The following is an 18,774-nucleotide window of genomic DNA, read 5'->3' as shown; positions in this document are numbered from 1 at the left end:
AAAACTGAAAACAGAAAAGCCAGTGAAATCTTTCACTGCTCTTCTTCATCTATGCTATATCAAGGTTTGAAGGCGGCAATGGAACACTTGATCTATTATAAAAGACTGTTATTAAGAACCAACCTTATTGCAAACTAATTAATACACATTATTATAAAGAAAAAATATAAAGTAGTGAATATCCTGCAGAACATCAAATGTTATTAACGTGGTATTTATAGTAACACTAATTCTCTTTTAACTAGGCCGCACCTTGAGTATTAGGCCGCACCTCAAGTACTGTGCTCAGTTTTGGGCCCCTCACTGGAAGGACATCGAGGCCCTGGAGCATGTCCAGAGAAGGGCTACGAAGCTGGTTGTGGGCCTGGAACACAAGTTTTATGAGGAATGGCTGAGGGAGCTCGAGTTATTTGTCTGGAGAAGAGGCGGCTCAGGGGAGGCCTTGTTGCTGCACCTACCAGAACGGAAATTGTGGGGAGCTGGGGGTCGGCCTCTTCTAGCAGATAACTAGCGATAGGACAAGAGGGAATGGCCTCAAGTTGCGCCAGGGGAGGCTTAAGTTGGAAATGAGGAGACACTTCTTCTCAGAAAGAGTAGTAAGGCATTGGAACGGGTTGCCCAGGGAGTTGGTGGCATCACTGTCCCTGGGGGTGTTTAAGGAAAGGTTGGACTTGGTGCTTAGGGACATGGTTTAGTGGGTGACATTGGTAGTAGGGGAACGGTTAGACCAGATGATCTTGAAGGTCTTTTCCAACCTTAATGATTCTATTCTATGATTAAAATATCTAAAACACTTTTAATCACCATGCTTGTAGTGGAAGCAAATAAATATAATGTCTCCAGATCTTAAGAGGTAATCCTTCCTTTGACAACAGCTGACTTCGGATTTTTTCCAACTATATCTCATTTGTCCATGCTTACCAGATCACTTAATGGATATATTTGCAACTCACTAAAGGAACACTTCAGTTCTCATAACCAAGGCTCTCATTGAAGTGCTTCTAACACATGCCCAAACACTATCTGGGACTGGGCGGATTGGGATTATCATTTCTTCTTTAGAGTATACTGCAGAACTAGACTATCCATTCGACATGCAAAACAAATCAAAAAGATGTCTCTGATTTGGAGATTCATTCAGATGCAGAAATCTGAGCAACCCTTAGCAAGCGTAAAGTTACTTTTTTATGTTTACCTACAGACAGAGTAAGTGTCAAGTTCTAAATTTAGGATTTCACTGTCCTGGAAACTATAAAAAATACTTGTAAATTTGAAAAGGAAAGTTCATATTAAAACCTCCAGATAATTCAGCCATAAACATCCAAGATTTTGGTTTTTTATCTTTGATTTTCATAAATACCATAATTCCATGGAAAACGTGAACTTTTTTTTTCCTAAGACTGAATCTGGGTTTCTACATACGCACAAATAATACCATGTGGCTGCACCAACAGCATCTTCAAGGTCTTAAGCTTCTCTCATGATGAAACCACTTCCATCTTGATGGCAGTAACAACCTACCAAAGGTGACTTGTTTGTAGGACTGCCAACTGTCTGACAAACCCAGATGCTAAAGGTGGTGTTATCACCCCTTGCAAGGCACACACCCATCCAAATTCACAAATTGGTACTGCAGTCTTTACTTATCCAACTTGCCTCTGATTTATAAACCAAGTTGACAACTGAAATCTATCTTACCATCTGTGAATTTGTAATTAATATGTTTGTGCTTTTCCATTTTAATTCCAATTAAAGAATCTAATGGAAAAATTAAAGAAATAAAACTACCAACATCAGCCTTTTTGATCATAAAGAGGTAATGTGAAATAATGTACAAAAAGCAGCAGTAATCAGAGCTATATCCTAAATTGAGTTGTTACAAATGCCAAATTCAGAAGTTTCAGGCTTTTTGAGGAGGGAGATGGGGAGGAGGTATGAACTTTCTTGAAAAATATAACCCAGAGGTTTTGCTTTATTTCAAATAACCAAAAAATACAGCTACAATACGAAACACAACCTTATAACAAAATAAAATACAAAACAGAAATAACAGAAGGAAGCACAAGAATAACTTGTGGGTTTATCTGACAGAATTTTACTTCTACTGACAGACATTGTAAAGGCATGGATTAAGTGGGAAAAAAAAATGTAGAAACCTCCCAGTGACACAGTCAGGGAAACTAATACAAAAGACAGGCAGCTTTGTGAGTTGGAGGTCCAGTGTGAATACTTTTTTTGTTTAGGAATCCAAAACCAGAGTTTCCAGACAGGTGAAAAGGCTCCAGAGAAGGACACAAAGACTATGGACACGAGAAGAAAAAAGAAATCACACTAAAAACTGAAAAATCCAAATGGTGTGTGAAAGTTCTTATGGAAGAAAAGAATTTTAGCTGGAAAGTTAACTGAAAGTAGGCTTGAAGCTGAGGAACAGAACAGAAACTCAGTGTTAGAAAGTGATGTGTAAGGGTACTAGAAAGTTGAAAAGAGACTGCCATAAAGGCCCTCTTAAAAATAGTTGGTCAGGTTATTGTGATGCAAAAACAACACTTGAATACCAAGGAACTTTATGTAACAAAAATAACATTTTACCTGTAATGCTTTTAGTGTTTCTTTCAGCCCATCAATTTCTTTTTCTTTTGTTTCCACAGCAAGTTGGTATTTTCCCTTTCAAAACAAAATCTGTGCTTCAGGATTTGGGCAGAATAAATGCATTTACAATAGTATCTTATCAACAAGAATATTATGAAAATAACACTACTCTGCTATGACAGAACAATTTACAAATGCAAAAACAGGTAAAATTCAACTAAATATTTATATATATGTATATATATACATATGTATATAGATACACACACGCACACAAACATTTAGCTGAATGCATGTACATATTGCTATAAAGAAAAGAGTGAAGATGTGACAATATATTTTTTACCACTTATGACCAGTCGATAAGTTTTAGACTTTTCTGTTCTTGGGGAGAAGCCTGACGAAGGCAAGATCAAAAAAATTACATGCACACAGATGAACAATTTAAAGAACTTAAATGCAATTGAATTAGGTAAGAATCTCAGGTAGATATCAATACAATGGAAAGCGTAATCTAGGTAACAGAGTACACCTGTAGAAACATCACATCCATTCACCCATCCTTGGGTGTTCCACTTGTTTCAAACAGTGCTGGCAGTGCAATTTCCTGAAACCACCTTGATGAATAAGAATGACTTATTAAAGGTACATATAGTGTAAATTGGGCAAAAGTTATTGTTAGTATTCAAACTCTGTCCTGAACCATTACAGCTAGATTTATTATTTCAGTTACTTTGGTATGAAGTACTGAAAGCATCATTGGATTCAATAGAAGTATTTAAAGTTTAAGAAAAAAATCAGTACATAATTCAACTCTGAATCAGTAGCTGTCACTGGAAATACACATCAGGGACTATTACATGGTAGGCATGGACAAGTAGCATGTCTTAACAAGGAAAAATCTTTAAATGTGAGTAAGACAATAGCTAAGCCAGATGCTATAAATGCAAACAACGTATTTTACTTTAATATATTTTCAAACCTGTTTCATCTATTTACAATTTTCCGTGCAAGTCCTTATGAAATATATATAGCATACTTATCCAGTCTTAATTAAGAGCCCATATATAGACATTCAACAGCTTGACTTCTTGAAAGAGGCCTCTAACACAGCAAATGCAAATCCCTTATTCAAACAAAGAGGCAGGCGCACAGTTTGGTATAAAAGCCTCATGTGGTTAAAAAAACAAAGAAACAAACAAATTCAGTCTTAATATCTTAAACCACCCCAGGTAGATCAATAAAAACCCTATTATAATCTGTTTTTACCAAACCACTTAGAGTTATTTTTGGCTAACTAGCATGTAAAAAAAGCTTATGATAGTACCCCAAGACCTCAAAATAAAGGAAGTTTTTTGTATAACTTCAACATAGAGATATCAAAGAACATTTATTCTTCAAACAATTGTTAACATAAGCAGATTTTAAAATGATATTTCTTAAATAATTAATATTCTACAGGTTATAAAGAAGGAATAACAATGGTTCACAAGTAACTGTAGTTTATATTTTATAAACAAATGGCTTTCGTAAAAGCCACAGGAAGAAAAATACTTGAACTGTAATATAATTTATACTTAGAACGTGTTTGACAAATTACATCACATAATCACTTTCTTACGTGCTTCACCAGATGAAAAATAAATTCTAATATACAGTACCTTTTCTTCTTCCATGGCAAACATCCTTGCTTGTAACTTGATTCGGTGGCATAAAAAGTGGAAACAAATCAATATAGCAGTTAGGATTTATTTATGCAGTTTGACAAGGCAGCATAGTTATACTTTGCAGGGTAATATACATAATTTTAAAATATATATCTATATGCATAGTCCTACAATAGCAGTAAGCTTGTGAATCACAAATTATTTTTTCAGGAAAGAAAAGACTTGCTTATTATTTGTGTGATGTGATTGCGCATCACAGCATTGGTGATAAAATTATTCATCACCATGTGCAACAGTTTCAGTCCTTATGACTGTTCTCTGCAACTTTTCAACACTCATTTATTGATTTATGGATAAAAACAACCCTGATTTGAAAGACTGAAACATGTTTTCAGACGTTGAACTGGATAAGTTACATTGCAGATCTTTTTCCATGGGGTAAGAAACAATTTGCAAAAGACATGCCATTTTTGAAGATGGAGGAGAACGGAACAACAAACAAACAGAAAATAAGATTTAGAAGGAGCTTCTCTAGGAATTTCTGCAAAAGAAAATCCCAGGAAGAGTGGCTTACTGTGAAGAACTGCCAAATGTAGTATGTCTGGATTTTTTTTTTTTTTGAGCTGTATATTCCATCATTTTACATGCAAAAGTATCATAATACCAACTGATAACTTGCTATTATGCCATCATATTCTGAAATCTTGGTGTCATATTGGAAAGCCTTATTGTGCTACCTGCTTTTTAAAAGCTGCCATAGCTTCTTTGTTCTGTTGCTGTAACATGTCTGTCTGATGCTGCAGAGTTTCCTGCTCATAGAAAATAACAACAGTATCATTTAAGTATCATTTACAGCAAACCATACATACAATCTTAAGGAAAAAATAGGTTCTTTGTTACATAATTTTAGAAAGACATAAATGATTAAAAGCAAAACCTGAAGATTAAAGAGACGTTTATTAATTGGTAATCATCTAGGGGCTTCTCTTCTAGTTCATAGCGGATAACAATTATCACCTCTGGAATTCAAATGTGTTGTTGCTGGGACTGCTATAAGCAATTCATACCCATCCTATCAAACTGCATAAGAAATCCTACAGTCACTGCCATATTAAGACAGTATCTTCACACAGTTCCAGATAGTTATAATAGGATTTTAATCTTCATCTCCATTTAAAAGAAATACAATCTATTATTCTGTTTTAGTTAAATGACTAAAATTTAACTGAAACTGCATGGAAGAGCTGAAGGAGGACAGAACAGACTAAGTGAAGATGATCATAGTGTAAGACATTTATCATCCTGCTGCCTGGCTTTTCTCACACCCATAAAAAAGCACACAAGAAAATGAGTTAAAGTCATACTATTATTTTTGAGTTTGCTATTGCTTCACATCATAATTTCAGACTAATACTATGCTCTGCAAGTTGACAGCACTTAAGATCTTTAAAGATCATGTTCCTACACTCAGGATAGGAAAAAAAATAGTTGAGGTGAAGTAATATGGAAGATATCTTTGTGAGATCAATTTTTTGAAATTCTGGGCACTAAAGAAATATTAGGTAAATGGAGTCCAAAAAAACTCTGTCCTTGAGCAACTATCTCAAAATGCAGATGTATGTTTAGCTATGAAGTCTTTGTGTGAAGTAGGAAATAATGATTAAGCAATAACTGTACAAAAACAAAATACAGACTTAAAAACAAATGTGTGAGAAACTAAAATGATAATTTGTTGTACACGTGAGAAGCCTATTTCTTCTTCTCCCTTAACCAGGAAATTGAGTTTTTCAGACAAAATGATTCTTAAATTACTACTTTCTCCACCAAATAGGCATTACTTTCAAATTCTGCAAGTGAGAGCTTCTGTCCTTTGATCTAAGAAGAAAATCTGTGAAGGTAAGGACTTATACCAATGTACATACAGATTAATTCCTTGTGAGATATTTATAGAAAGTTCTGATTTGCATTGAATTCCAACCAACAAGACATAGTACATGAATGAATATTCAGAGGTGTAAAAACATGAATCTTGAGGAATAAGCCAAGTTCTCTCTTAGAACTGTTTTCAAAGACAGGTTCTCTAATGGGTGAAGAGCATACCAAGTATCCCAAAATCCAGAATTGTTAGCTGATTACCATCAGTTAAACTATTCTCAGCAGATTATTCCTACCCACTACAGAAATAAAATTTTATAAGCATGGTACTGCCAAATAAAGTGACACTACTTTATAGTAATTCAAACTAATATTAGATAATTTATGTAAATAAAAGTTTAGTTTCACAGAATAGTCATCCTTTACATCAATGACAAAGTTGTATAATTGATAACCAGATAAAAGTATTACTGAGCTCTTCAATATATACCGTATATTCAAGTGATATATTTTAATAATCTTAGATTATGTTTTTTAGTAAGTAACATGATTGATTATACATCACTTTCTCAGAAATTCTGTTTGGGGATATATTTTGCATACATGGCATGTATGTTTGGTGAAGAGGGTGTTAAAAGTATAAGAAAAAAATCACCTTTGATATTTCAATATTACATGTAGTATACTGAGCATACTTACCAGATTTAAGAGTAAGTTCTCCACTTACTGTTTTCTCTACTGTAGCATTTTTCAACAGCAGCAACAATATTCTCAAAATATATTACAATTAGAAGGCAAATCTTTGTCTTAAATCAGAAACTTAGCTTAAGTCACATCTTTATTTGAAGCTAGTTCACTACATTTCAGATGAAATAAAATATATACTGAATAACAAAAAGGTTGGCAGAAAGGGATCCCTGAAGGAAAACATAAAGAACTTTTTATAAGCCAAGAGGAGAAGCTGTCTACTTACTGAACCACAACTGAGATCAATGTAATTTTTGCATTCAGAAACCATGAGGTCACAAATTCAGGCTACATTTCATACTTCTGCATTTTCATCTTCCTGGATCTCCAGAATTAGAAGCATATTTTGTTCTTGTGAAGTTCCAGAACTTTACATATGTGCTCACCTGAAGTTCCTAAAAATCTATGACTCATTGCTTACATTAGGTTTGCCACGTCCAAATTAAAATCGAAGTGTGGGGAAAAAAACAGAGTTTATCTAACTGACTGTAAGTTCCATCTTTTTATAAATGGTAAATTATTAAGGTCTTGGAAAGAAGGGAAATCATCCCTTTTGAACCGAAATTATTAAGGACTGCAATGCTAGGTTAAGAAAAGCAAAGAAAGGTTACAAATTGAAAGCACTGTTGCTTCTACAAATATAAAATGTTTCCTGTTTCTGTGCACATATATATCTTCCACGAAAAAAGCACATAGTTAGGATTATTAATTTAAGATGGTTAGTATGAACTCCAAGACGAAATAGACTTCCTTTACTACTAAGATGTTAAATATCCCAAGATCAAGGATAGAGCTGAAGTTATTGTTTTTTCTGTGATCGTAAAATATATAGAGTGAGGCCTTTTATCTTGTGACCTAGTGACAGGGGTCATAGGTTTGATTGTATTAGAGAAGGGAATGGATTTCCTATGAAAGCATAACCTCAGGAGCCCTAACCCTAAAAAGAATGTTAGATTCATTTTACTGAGAACATTCTGAGCATTTAAAAGCTGACATAACACTTCTGAGTATGTCTAACCTGTAAGTTACGGTTTAAAATAGCTTTTTTTTTTTTTTCCTGTGTGTAAATCTTATCCCAAAACACTACAAGTGAAACTGTTTGTACAACTGCAATGGTACTGGCACTTGCCAAAGCCAATCACCGTACAGAGATGTTGCCATGTAGCTTCCCCCACATTAACGTATCAAGATGCCTCATGTTGAAGTAACAGGACATTTAATATTTACATCCCTTTTATTTGAAGATTTCCAATCATGCCAAATATTATGATGGGATTATTCGTTAAGCAGGTTTTTAGATTGGGAACAATCAAAATCTATATGAAAACAACAGAATGACTAGACAAATTATAATATACCACATTTTACAACTAGAAGTGACAATAGCCTTAAGAAAGGGAATTGTACCAATCTACAATTCATATTAGTATTATCTTAAAATCAAATCCCAGCAGTTGAAATATTATAATCATGTAAGACAGTTACCTTCTGCCATTCGAGTTCCTGTTTCTCTACAACAATTTTACTTATTTGATCTTCATAATTTATCTCTGTTTCCTAGTTAAAAACAAGTAAGAGTGAAAATTTAAGACAGTTACCTGCACATCAGACACCAACATAACTTGTGTATTCTTACTCTTTCTTTACAGTCCATTACACAAAACGGTATGTGCCTATACACTGCACAGCAAGAAGGAAACAACAGTTCTGTGTATGTGGTAAAATGGCAGATGGCTATCTGCTATTTTATCTAACAGCTCAGCTGTTTCTGTCAGAAAGCTTGCAGAATAAACAACATAGATTAACATGCACAGTAGAACATTAGGAGCTAGGATTATAGCTCTCAATTGGCAGGAACAGTTCGCTCTTCATACATATTCTCTTATGCATCTTACAACAAAACCAGACTCAAAGGCAATAAAACAGACTTGACTTTACTTCACAGTTGAAAAATAATTGAATATCCCGATCAATCAAGTCACGATATTGAGATGAAAAGAAATTCAGCAAGCTGCAATAAATGCATCAAGAATCAATTATTAATCTATGACACAGATAATCACGGTAATGAGTCAGAATCTTTGGGACACTAACGATTTCACAATGACTTCATTCAAAGCACTGACTCTTTACTTATTATTATTTATTTATTTTGTCATCTCCCACAACAACTGAAAGTTTGTGCCAGCTATTATAGTGTAATTATGGAAAGTGAAATATTTATCCTGATGTTTTCTGCCCAGAAGCCTTCTGATTTATCAGATCAATGCAAAAATTGAAAGATAAGTCATGGATAAACAGCACATTTTTGATAAGATGAGCTACCTGAAAGTCTGAGAAGAACATTATTAAAGTCTAAAGTTTCTTCCCAATCCAGAAGATGGACTAGTAACAATTAGGAAGGTGTGTTACATCTCCTGTGCTAACAGAAGCACCTTGTCAAGAATAAAACTGCTACTGTGACAATAAATAAGATGCATCTGCTGTTAATCATAGTTCCTAACAAGTTATGGTTGCTTTCCTGAAGGACTGTGGTATTAAAGTCAGATTTTCCTAATAGGAATCACCTTCCCTTGCAAGTCTTTTTTATTATTATTATTTTAAAATAAAAATACAAACACTGGCCTTCTTTTACAAATGCAATGCTCAAAGGAAGAGCAACAGATTCTCCTCAAAAAAAAAATCACAACCTCTCTCAAGAACAGTACTTAGGCCCTTTATGTATATAACAATAGACAACTCACTGCTGTTCTGTTTCTATATAGAGCCGAAATAGTATCCTTAAAGGACTTAAGACTTAAAGAGCTACACTAATGTGTTGCTCTGAGCTTCAGAAGGCCGATTTCCTGCCTTTTCTCTGCACACTGATCCTTCCCTTGAACAAGTGACTACGTTAAGGTTAAAAAAAAAAAAGGAGAAATTAATCTCTCGATACCTGTTAAGTAAAACTCTGTTGAATTGCAATACCATTAACTACTGTTATGTACCATAAATTACAAATTGAGAAAACAAACTACCTCTAGATGAAGTAAAAAAAAAAAAAAAAAATCAGAAACAATGAGACAAAGAAAGTAAAGTTCTTCCTCCTTCCTATCCTGAAGCAGATAATACAAATATTTGGCTGCAAAGAATGACATATGCTGCAGCTAAAAAATGCAATTCTTTCTGAAACCCTGTACAAAGGAGAGGTTTACGTACAAGGATATTTATAGTGCTTCAATTTGTGCAAGAGTGTTTTAAAGAAGACTTTGCAACCCTTTCTCACTTAGTATAACATTTGATCCATAGTCCCACTGTATTATCAATAGAAGTAAAATGGCAAAATATGTCCCAAGGTGATTTAACATAGGTTTTTGACAGTGGCATCTTTTATAGGTTTTAGGGTCACAACTGACTTCCTTGATTACCAGGCAGTTTACAGGCACATGTGTGGACAGAAATAACACACGCTTCTATCCATAGCAGGCTACTCCTAAGTATTTCAGGAGTTACCTGCTGGACCTAAAAGCATGCCTCAACACTCATGTCAACATGACATATAAAATATTGAACATACATTTTAAATTAAAATTTGGTTCACAGAGAACTAGAGAAGTTCTTTAGCTCTTGTTTCTATGATATGTACTTAACAGGTTATAGGTGGAAAAGATACCTAAAAATTTATTATGCCTTATGGTAAAAAAAAATAAATTAAAAGAATTGAAAAGATAACAGGGTGTCTCTATTCTGCCTTAACAAACAGTACTTCAGCATTGCAATGATTTTGTTCTCCCATAATAATCTATAAGCAATTAATAATAATACATTCTAAGTTCCCTGGAGTGATAAAAACAAAATAGGTTGACTCACAGCTTCTTACAGATCTTAAGCAATTTGTGCCGCTAAACTACAAATATTATTAAAATTAAACATAATTAGCAAAAAGTTTTGTACAGAAGTGTAAGGTCATAAAACCCGACCCTTAAAGTGGGTTACATAAATTATTCCTAAACTAATAAAAATGCACTGCAGTTGTAATTCTTCCCAGACTCCATATTTCTGCCACTCCCCTGGGCAGGCACCAGCATATCCAGTGGACAACTAAGCTGGGAGAAGGACGTGACCAGTTCTCCCACAGATCAGATCTAGCCTGGTGGAACACAAATATTTGTAGGGGTGCAACAGAAGCAACAGTAACACATTGCTGCAGGTGATGTAGCAAGGACTCATCCACGCAGGCAGAAAGACTGCACCAGAATATCAGACGTGCCTGTGCAATTGAGTCCTAATGTGCTTTTTCATAACTTGCTACCCAGTTTTTCGAGAATATTAATTATTTTGAAAACATGCGAACTAGTCATTCTACGATTATTACATTTCTTCAGATCTATGAATAGAACTCTCTCATTCTCTTCTTAATAAACTCATATAGTTTGCTATATTTGTTAAAACAAAAGCTTAAGTTTAAAGTTGTGGGGTTTTTTTGTTTTGTTTTGTAAATTCTCTAAAATGTGACTAGCTTCAGAAAAGAAATACAACTATAAGATAAAGTGATAAAGAAAAAAGCTTAACATACGCACTTGGATTCTGACCTCACTAAAATTAATAGCAAAAATATCACTAATTTCAATGGTTGTTGAAGATCAACAAGTACCTATCCATACGAAACTCATGAAATAAAGGGAAAGAATGTAATATTAAAAAAAAAAAGCAGCAACACAATAGTGTTATAAATTCTTGACAAAGCAAACTTCCATTCATATAGACCAGGCTAACTTAAATGTAACAGTTACCTAGATAAAACTAAGCCTTCAGTATCTAGAAAAAATAATAATAATTTTAGTACCAACTAATAAAAATACTTTTATAAAAATTTGGATTGACAGACTATTGTAATCAAGCATATACACCATTTCAATTTTTAAAAGTGTATTTTAAATCTTAATGAGTACACAAATTGAAAATTTTACAATTGATCTCGGAAACAGCATGTTAAAATTTAAGCCCTAATTATAAGCAATAACCGCCATATCCACACCGAGTCCTTTACATTTAACTATATAAATACAAGTTTGAAAACAGCATTAAATTCCACTTAAATGAGCTCTTTGCTTTTAAACATAAGAAGGATAAGAACTGAAGTTCTCTATGGGAACAACACTCCAACCTACTCCCAGATTATAAAGGAAAATCTGGAAGCTCTCAAAAATGTGTATATATGTGTAACTACTGTTGAAAAAAACAATAAACATAATAAATACTTAAAGTGAGAATGACAATTATATGATAAGTGTTTTCATGTGAAACCGCTAAAAATTATAAGCCTTATCCATCATTTTTACTTCTTTCAAAGGACATTTATAGTTTACCCACTTTGAAACGAAGGCTTTTAAAACTTGCGAAGCACTTTTTTAAAAAGTTCCTACAGCTGTTTAATAAGACCAAAACATTTTTGTTATACTTGGGAGCATAACGTTGTATATAACTTTGATGAGGTATCAAAAAACCACAAAACCTTAAAAGTGTTCATTTTTTATTAGATGCCTTAGGACTATATGGATTTAAGTGTTTTTATAAAAAGACTACCATAACAATAAAAGAGGAGTAATTTGATGGTTTATTTACTCGTTATAACCTTTAGAAAGTGTCAAGCCTTCTTTAAAGTGTTTGCTTCAGGCTGTAGTTTTACAAGATGGGCTGTGGATTGGTCAAGCCCCCTCGATTCTTGACCCTGAACAGATTTAGGAACAGAGTACAGCTGGCTCATGTCCAAGCAGCCAAAACTGCTGTTAGGTACTTTTATTATCTTTTTCAAACTCATAATCTACCTCCTACGAAATTGCACATCCAATTTCTCATGCAGCTCAATCAAATAGTACTCATAGAAACTACAGTTTGATTGTTTCATGCTATAATTAGGATATCCTTCATGAACTAAACAGTCAAGTGCAACTTTTAGAAGACTGCATAGATATTCTTAAGTTCCTCCTCTCCCTAATTTCCTCTTTTTACTCTATCATTTAAAAAAATATCAAATCAAGATCTTCACTATACTTATTGTTGGCTGGCTGTTTGAATTATTCATTGCAATAAACCTCACCAAAATCTTTCATTTCCCTGACATCCCCTTCAGTTTTACAAGTCATTTCTGCCTTATCCCCCTTCTAAAATATAGGTGCCCCTCTCATTGACTCTAGGTACAGTATTGAAGTATCTTTTTTTTTTTCTACCCATGATTCTACTCATCCTAAGAAACAGTTTGAAGATACCTTAAGTCCAGGCTCTTTTGCAAACGAACAAGAAAACAAACACAAACAAAAAACAACACACCCCAAAAGAAAACAACAACAAAAAACTTTATTTCTGCAACAGTTTCATTGAATCCTACAGGTTTGAGTTCTCAAAATAAATGGACTCCCCTGAGCAGCCTATATTGCTACTGCAGGTGCCTCTGGTGCCCTTTTTAACTTCACTGCCGCTCTGTGCATCGGAAGGCAGAGTTCTTCTGCAGAACACCCTTCCCAGAAGGTTCAGCTTTGGGTATATAGTGTACTACTACATACTATATAGTATATTACCATAACAGTATACTACTGTTAGTTTAGGTCTAGACATAGTGCAACCAGTATGATCTTAACTGGCAAGTCCACCAATGTTTTAATACCTCTAATAACTCAAGCTTAGTCTTTATGGTTTGCTTCTCCAGATGAGTAACTTTATGATTTTATCAACTTAGTCTTCGCTTTAGTCTTCACTTAGTATTGCAAACACCAATTTATCTTCTGGGCATAAGCGACATTTTCAAATGCTAACCTACTGCCTTCCATTTTCATCTCAATACTGAAGTCCACTTGCCCAAGTTATCTGTGAAGCACTGCCAAATTCATTATTTAGCTCTGCTAGCACAACTACACACATCTCCATTCTGGAACAGGCTAGCTCAGGTATCCTTGCATGGCACTACACTGTGCAGTGCAAACCGTTTCAGAGTTGCCAGAAAGCATGAGTATGTTTTAGGAACGGAAGAAATGGAAGAGTAGTTAAAGTGGGAAGAGCTCCTTCATGACCTCTCTGTAAGAAAACCTAGAAAAAGGCCCCTGTACTGAAGAAGTTGGATAAGAAGAGCCAGAGGGCAAAGTTAATTCTTGGTAATTTTTACTGAACAGATGAAATCTGTTACAGAGTCTGCAGTATTAAAATGACATTCTGATGTCCTGGTTAACTATCAGAAAAGGCTTCAACAGGTGTTTGTTTTCAGGCATAGAATTGGATCGCTGAAACTTATCCTTTGCACTAAAGAAAAACATTAGTAATTTTTTTTAAACCGTCACTAAATTCAATCTTTTTTTGTGCTCAGCTAATCATCACCTACATTGCTTCAACTGTTACCAGAAATCCCCATATCTCATGTATTAGAATACATTTCTATGCAAATCAGGAAGAACACCCTCAATTTACATTCACATTTTTCCCGCTAAGGATATTTTTCTGTATCTAGGCCAAGAAAGAAACTCAATACACAACATACAAGCTTTCTTGTCCTCATAAACATTGTCTTCAAACCTACTGTCACTATCCTATATGCATCGTACTTCAGGAAACGTAAGAGACTTCCAATTTCACTTACTGCACAGCAACTTTATAGCATTAAATAGACAATATTTATCTGTTAAAAAAAAGGATTGCCTCATATTACTCAATGAAATTAGACCAAATGATTGCAGAGCAATGCTGAGAGACTTTGGAACAAAGTGAATGAGGTATTCACCACAAAAAATCATTTGTCTGATTGGTGCATGATGACTAGGACAGCTAAAGCAGCGAAAAGATAAAAGGACATTCAAGCCCTATCCCTGGGGGAGGGGGAAGTAATAGTTTAAATATATACATGTATATAACTAGAAGCTACAAAAAATAAGTCTGTTCATATTAAGAACACATACTCTATGAACAGGCTAATGAATAAAGTGAAGGTCTACTAAGTATAATAGTTTAAGTAATGCACTGTCTACAATAAACGTGCACTGACCATCGACAAACTGGGATTAAATCTGTAAGATGACAGAATATTCATTTACTTCAATAAAAAAATAAAATTATGAGCCAATTCTCCAAATTATTTTTGAAGTTAATTACAACTATACATGTAACAAAGAAAAGTAGAAAACATGCTTTGAAGTAACTCAATGCATTTGTTTAAATAAGCACATTCAGAAAAATCAAAAAAATATTTTTATTGTACGGAGTATGGATTGAATCAGTTCTCAAAATATTTTAATACTTAAGTGTTTAATTTTTAATCTATCTAGTTTTGCACAGATTATTTCATCTGTGAATTTACTTTCATAAGTTTGCATTTATACTGCAGTACAACCTTATTCAAGTTATTCAAAGCAGTTTATTAAACCCCAGATATATGGTAGTTCCTGTCATGAAGAGAATCCTGTCTAAGTGACAAGCAAGATCAACAAAGGGAAGAGAAACAGAAGCAAACAGATGTAAGATCTCTCATCTAAGGTCAAGCCATAGGTCAAATACAAAATCAAAAGAAAAACCCACTACACTTGGCTATACTGCCTCCACTGGGTTATCAATTTGCTACAAGCCTCGCAAGCAACTTGGAAAAGAAGTTTGGAAAAGAAGTGGCAAAGGAATCAAGAAACCAGTAGAGCTTTAACTCTGCTATCTATTTAGCAGATGACAATGGTTTAATTTAGTCCATTTTGTTCTTGTCCATGGGAAAACTACCACAATGCAAGACAAGCACTGTAATTCTCTGAGTTCGGATTGTATTTTGGTGTGTGCACTACCTTTTCCTCAGGACTGAATATAAATTTACAGAATAACCCTGCAGTGATTGGATTTGTAAGATGCTTAGAGCCAAAATCACCAAAGGATTTTGTAGCATTGTTCTTTTAAAGCAAAACATCTATAAAGATTCTACTTTAAAAAAAAAAAAGTGAGTGGCACTATGCATGGCCATATTATTTTACTACCACTGCATGTTCAAAATATTAAAGTTTTATACTCCAATTTTCAAACATACTAAGCAAGCAGGCCTAAATTGATCATTAAACCCAACAAAAATGCATGCAGGTACACTTTAGGCTTTCCAATTGACTGGGTGTAAAATGCTTAATTTTTTTGACATACAATTCTAATTAAAAGCAAGTAATTTTTTTATTCTATTTTATTTTTTTAAGGATGAAGGAAGGCGCAGATGTTTTAGCAACTGAGTAGCATGTCTTATCTATGGAATTGGTTCTTGGAATTAACATCAGCTTTGAAATTAAAAAAAACCTTTAACCAAAAAATTGCTTACCCTCTTGAGGCAACATTGTCTAAAATAAATCACTTACTCTTGTAATATAGCAGACACAAAAGAGAAAGACAAAAACAAAAATATCCCCAAAGATGAAGCTTCATAGCGCTATAAAATTTTAAGACTCTGACCAAAGATATTAAAAATGCATAGTTATGTTAACAACATAAATGGAGTCTAGCTAATATCTTAAGGTTCACTCCAGTAATAATTATAGAAGGTCCTCAGGCTTTAATTTTTAATACAAGAATAGGCTAGACTAAACATCATCATTGTAATAAGAGTTTAGGGATGAAGCTGTGGTGAATTTCAATAATACTGCACCAAGAAAGTGGGATTGTGCACTTTTTCCTTCGATTTTTTATGGCAGTTATTCTTTTGTTTATGTTTTTTAAAGAGAGGATTACAGCATTTAACTTAGATCAAAATAAATACATCATACATCAAACTTCATCAATACTAATGTTTTAAAGTAATAATACACATCTTTTGAACAGGTCAAATTCATCAAATGGAGAAAGACATACTTTAGATCTTCCAAAAATACAACAGTTCAGAAATGCTAAAGGGAGAAATAGAAGAAAAAGCGTGTACCTATACACAACTGAGAAATTAACCACAGAAAAATATAGCTGCCTTCAACAGTGCTGAAACAATTTCACCTTAGTACTACATGATGATCCTACTCTTATTTCAAAAAGATCCCCTATCCCACCATACTCATATACCAGTATTGTAGGGTTCTAACCTAATAGTTTAATACTTGATTTACCATGTGCTAAACAAGGAAGACTTATGGACTTAGCAATGACTTGGATTAGCTTTTCTTCCTTTTCTTATCAACAGCCACTCTTTAAGAGAAGAAATGACTACAACAAAATACAAAAGCGTAATGTAGATCATTTTTGCATATAGCCTAATGATCAACTGCAGCAGCTTGCACATAATTATAGGAAAGTCAAATTCATTATTTCCATGCAACCCTGTTGTCTTGTGCAACCTACACAGAAAATTTAAATTGTGGACACTGCCTAAGTCCATGTGATTTTTTTTAAAGCATATTTGTAGTTGGTGAATTACTTAAAATACAGTATGCAATTTACCCATACTTACACAATGCTTTCTATGATTACATACAGGAAGACAGAAATAAAACATCAATATAAAAACGTTTACCCTTCTTATACGCAGTTCTTCTATAGCCTCCAATAAACTTGTTTTAAAGTCTAACAGTCGAATGGAAAGCAATGTCTCTGATGGACTCTGAAGATTGGAGTCAAGTGTCTGTGGTTTAAAACCTTCATCCATTCTTAAAGCTTGTCTGCAAAATACAAGTGTACATTTCCTCTTCAGTTTATCTTTAAGAGGATATTCAAACTGCAAAATTGCAAATGTGGAAGCAGATTTTTTGCAAAGAATAAAAGCACTCATTATAGCCGTTACGCAATCACTTTTTCCATTTTAAATTCATGTGTAATATTGCAAAAGAAAACAAACAGCTTTATCATTAATTCACCATACTCATTTGTTTTCCTCTTTATTTTGGGCTTGGTTTCAGTTTTAAATGAAGACTGATGAGCACGAAGGAAGTAGAACTCCTCCTCCCATCCCCCAGCTACTGCCCTGCACTGGCATGAAGGTACTGCAACTAACACAGCAGGCCATGAGAAGCGTAACACTGCCTACCTCAAGACGTCAAAAGTCATAGATCAGGCTTGATTTTAAAGATCTTCCAACTGACTTGAAATAATGAACTAGAGGTGATATTTGGGATTTCTGCTTGTAAGAAGAAAACTTTTCCTTCTATTCCCATGAGATCAAGTATCAGCTTTGGGGCTTTAAGCTAGCTACACCAACGGTTGTTGAGTAATGTTAGTACAGCTCCTAAGACACACAAGCCTTCCCAGGGACAAAGTGTGTTTTAGTGACATCAGAGAGTACTACAATACTTTTGTCAGTTTTGTAGATCAAATGATGACTGAAAAGATAGCAATACATATTTCATCTGCATTTTGCAGATTTTATTTATTTACCTGTCTGTATATGCAGACATGTATACACACACAAGACTTCATCTCCAGCAGCGTGCTAGAACGAACCCAGTCACGTACACTCCTTTAACACAGTTCTACCCTGTCCCCAGAGCGCACTGTGGGGGTTTCTGCACCAAGAACTGAAGAGGCTGGGGCAGAGCGCAGGAGTTACGACCGACCTGGCCACCGCTGCACAACCCTGGGGAAGGAATTCCTGGAGGAAGAGTGGAGACCTGGTCTGTATCATGGGGCCATAACAACCACAAATCAGGACTCACTGCTTTTTCTTCTGTTGTCTAAATAAAACCCTAGCATAGATCAAATTTAAGCTGCTTGATTGTGGATAATTGATTGATTCCCTGCTCAGTTACCCCACCACAAGAAGTTATTCCAACTAAGTTACTGAAATCATGGTTTTGCTAAAAAACAGGAAAAAAAGTCTGAAATATTTAAATTATTTTGTTAATGTCAAAATACGTGTTTGAAGGGCTTCTAAAGGAAAAGAGATGAACAGAAATCTGAATAAGAACAATGTACAAACATGTACAACTTCAATCTTTTT

The 18,774-nt window shown here is 34.3% G+C and overlaps 1 protein-coding gene across 27 annotated transcripts in view; it reads right to left on the bottom strand.

Moving 5' to 3' along the window:
* The window catches only part of CCDC73 (coiled-coil domain containing 73), a 94,180-nt gene that overhangs the window by 38,477 nt on the left and 36,929 nt on the right, over window positions 1-18,774 (bottom strand). For 15 of the 27 annotated variants that reach the window (XM_080594761.1, XM_080594762.1, XM_080594763.1 and 12 more), the window contains 5 exons: window positions 17,356-17,500; window positions 8,364-8,435; window positions 4,994-5,068; window positions 4,251-4,286; window positions 2,590-2,664 (listed from right to left, as the gene is read on the bottom strand). In XM_080594761.1, coding sequence (XP_080450887.1) covers window positions 2,590-2,664; window positions 4,251-4,286; window positions 4,994-5,068; window positions 8,364-8,435; window positions 17,356-17,487 — 390 coding nt within the window. In that variant the 5' untranslated portion in view covers window positions 17,488-17,500. The other 12 variants (XM_080594753.1, XM_080594756.1, XM_080594757.1 and 9 more) reach the window with 8 other exon arrangements.

This window comes from Anser brachyrhynchus, assembly GCF_964034855.1.
Source record: "Anser brachyrhynchus genome assembly, chromosome: 5".
NCBI classification, from domain to species: Eukaryota; Metazoa; Chordata; class Aves; order Anseriformes; family Anatidae; genus Anser; species Anser brachyrhynchus.
Note: the sequence above shows the minus strand (reverse complement) of the source record. Positions and strands in the feature narration are given on the sequence as shown.